We start from the raw sequence: 1,072 nt of genomic DNA, 5'->3' as shown, positions 1-1,072 counted from the left end.
TGCTGGGGGATCTGGGGGGAGGCAGAGCTCATTGCCACCCCCGAGCCGAGCAAACCTGAGCCACTTCAGGGATATGCTGAGCTCTCCTGTGCACAGCCCAGCTCCCATCCCCAGCACCCACCACACTGGGTCCAAAGAGACAGGCACCAGATTTGGGGACAGCAGGTGACACCAGTGCTGCGTCAGTGCCACGAGCCACGGACACATTTCCCAACCACCCACGGGAAGTTGCTTCACCCTTGGCTCCAACAGACACCAGGGGAGCAGGACAGGAGCCCTGCCCGGAGCAGGGTGAGCTGGAGATGGGATTTGGGAGAGCTGTGGAAGGAGCCAGCAGTGCAGCACCTCTTCCAGCACCACAGGGACTCCTTTGGGAAGGGGAGGAGCCCTTTGCTGGATTCAGGACGAGGGTGCTGAGCCCTGACCCCCATCCAGCTCAGCCCAGCACACCACAGCAGCTTCTCCATCCTCCTCTCCATCCTTACTTGCTACAGTCTCCTCCTTTTTCGGGGAAGGCTCCCGCAGCGGCAGCGGTGACGGGGGCGGCTGGTGCCAGCGGCACAAGTACATTTCGGTGGTGGAGAGATAGGGCAGGTCGTCGGCCTCGCTGCCCAAGCCCTTCTCCTTGGGGTGGGCTCCAGGGCCCTTCGGGGGGGCCGAGGCACGGAGAGGCGTCTCCAGCAGCGACCGCGGCTTTTCCGGAGTCTCTTGGCTCCGCAGTTCTCGTTTGCAAACAGTTTCAGCCAAGGAGCCGCCCGACTCCTCCTTCCCCGGGGAGTGCTTTGGAGTTTTACTCTTCACTTTGGAGAACTCGGACACCAGTTTTTTAACGGGCGTCTTCCTCTCAGTGCTCCCGAACGTCGGCTTCCTGCGGGAGGGACGGGAGCTGAGCCAGGAGCGTGGATCCTCACCCTGCACTGCGGCCACTGCGGGGGGCTACAGGCACCCCCAAACCAGAGCTGCTGCACCAGGGCTAGATAGAGGGAGGTTTCCAGAGAAGTTTCCTCAGCATTTTGAGACACCCCACTCCCCACTCAGCCTTCCACAGCAGCTCTTCCAGCTGGGGGAATGC

General features: G+C 62.2%; 1 protein-coding gene across 1 annotated transcript in view; it reads right to left on the bottom strand.

Annotated features, from left to right (window-relative positions):
• MSL1 (male-specific lethal 1 homolog (Drosophila)) overlaps window positions 1-1,072 on the bottom strand; it is a gene marked incomplete at its 3' end in the record, with an annotated part of 2,756 nt that overhangs the window by 854 nt on the left and 830 nt on the right. The window contains 2 exon segments of the mRNA XM_009082564.1: window positions 56-76; window positions 437-868. Coding sequence (XP_009080812.1) covers window positions 56-76; window positions 437-868 — 453 coding nt within the window.

This window comes from Acanthisitta chloris, unplaced genomic scaffold, assembly GCF_000695815.1.
Source record: "Acanthisitta chloris isolate BGI_N310 unplaced genomic scaffold, ASM69581v1 scaffold19539, whole genome shotgun sequence".
Taxonomy (NCBI): Eukaryota; Metazoa; Chordata; class Aves; order Passeriformes; family Acanthisittidae; genus Acanthisitta; species Acanthisitta chloris.
The sequence above is the reverse complement of the archived record's forward strand: the minus strand, read 5'-3'. Positions and strand labels throughout refer to the sequence as shown.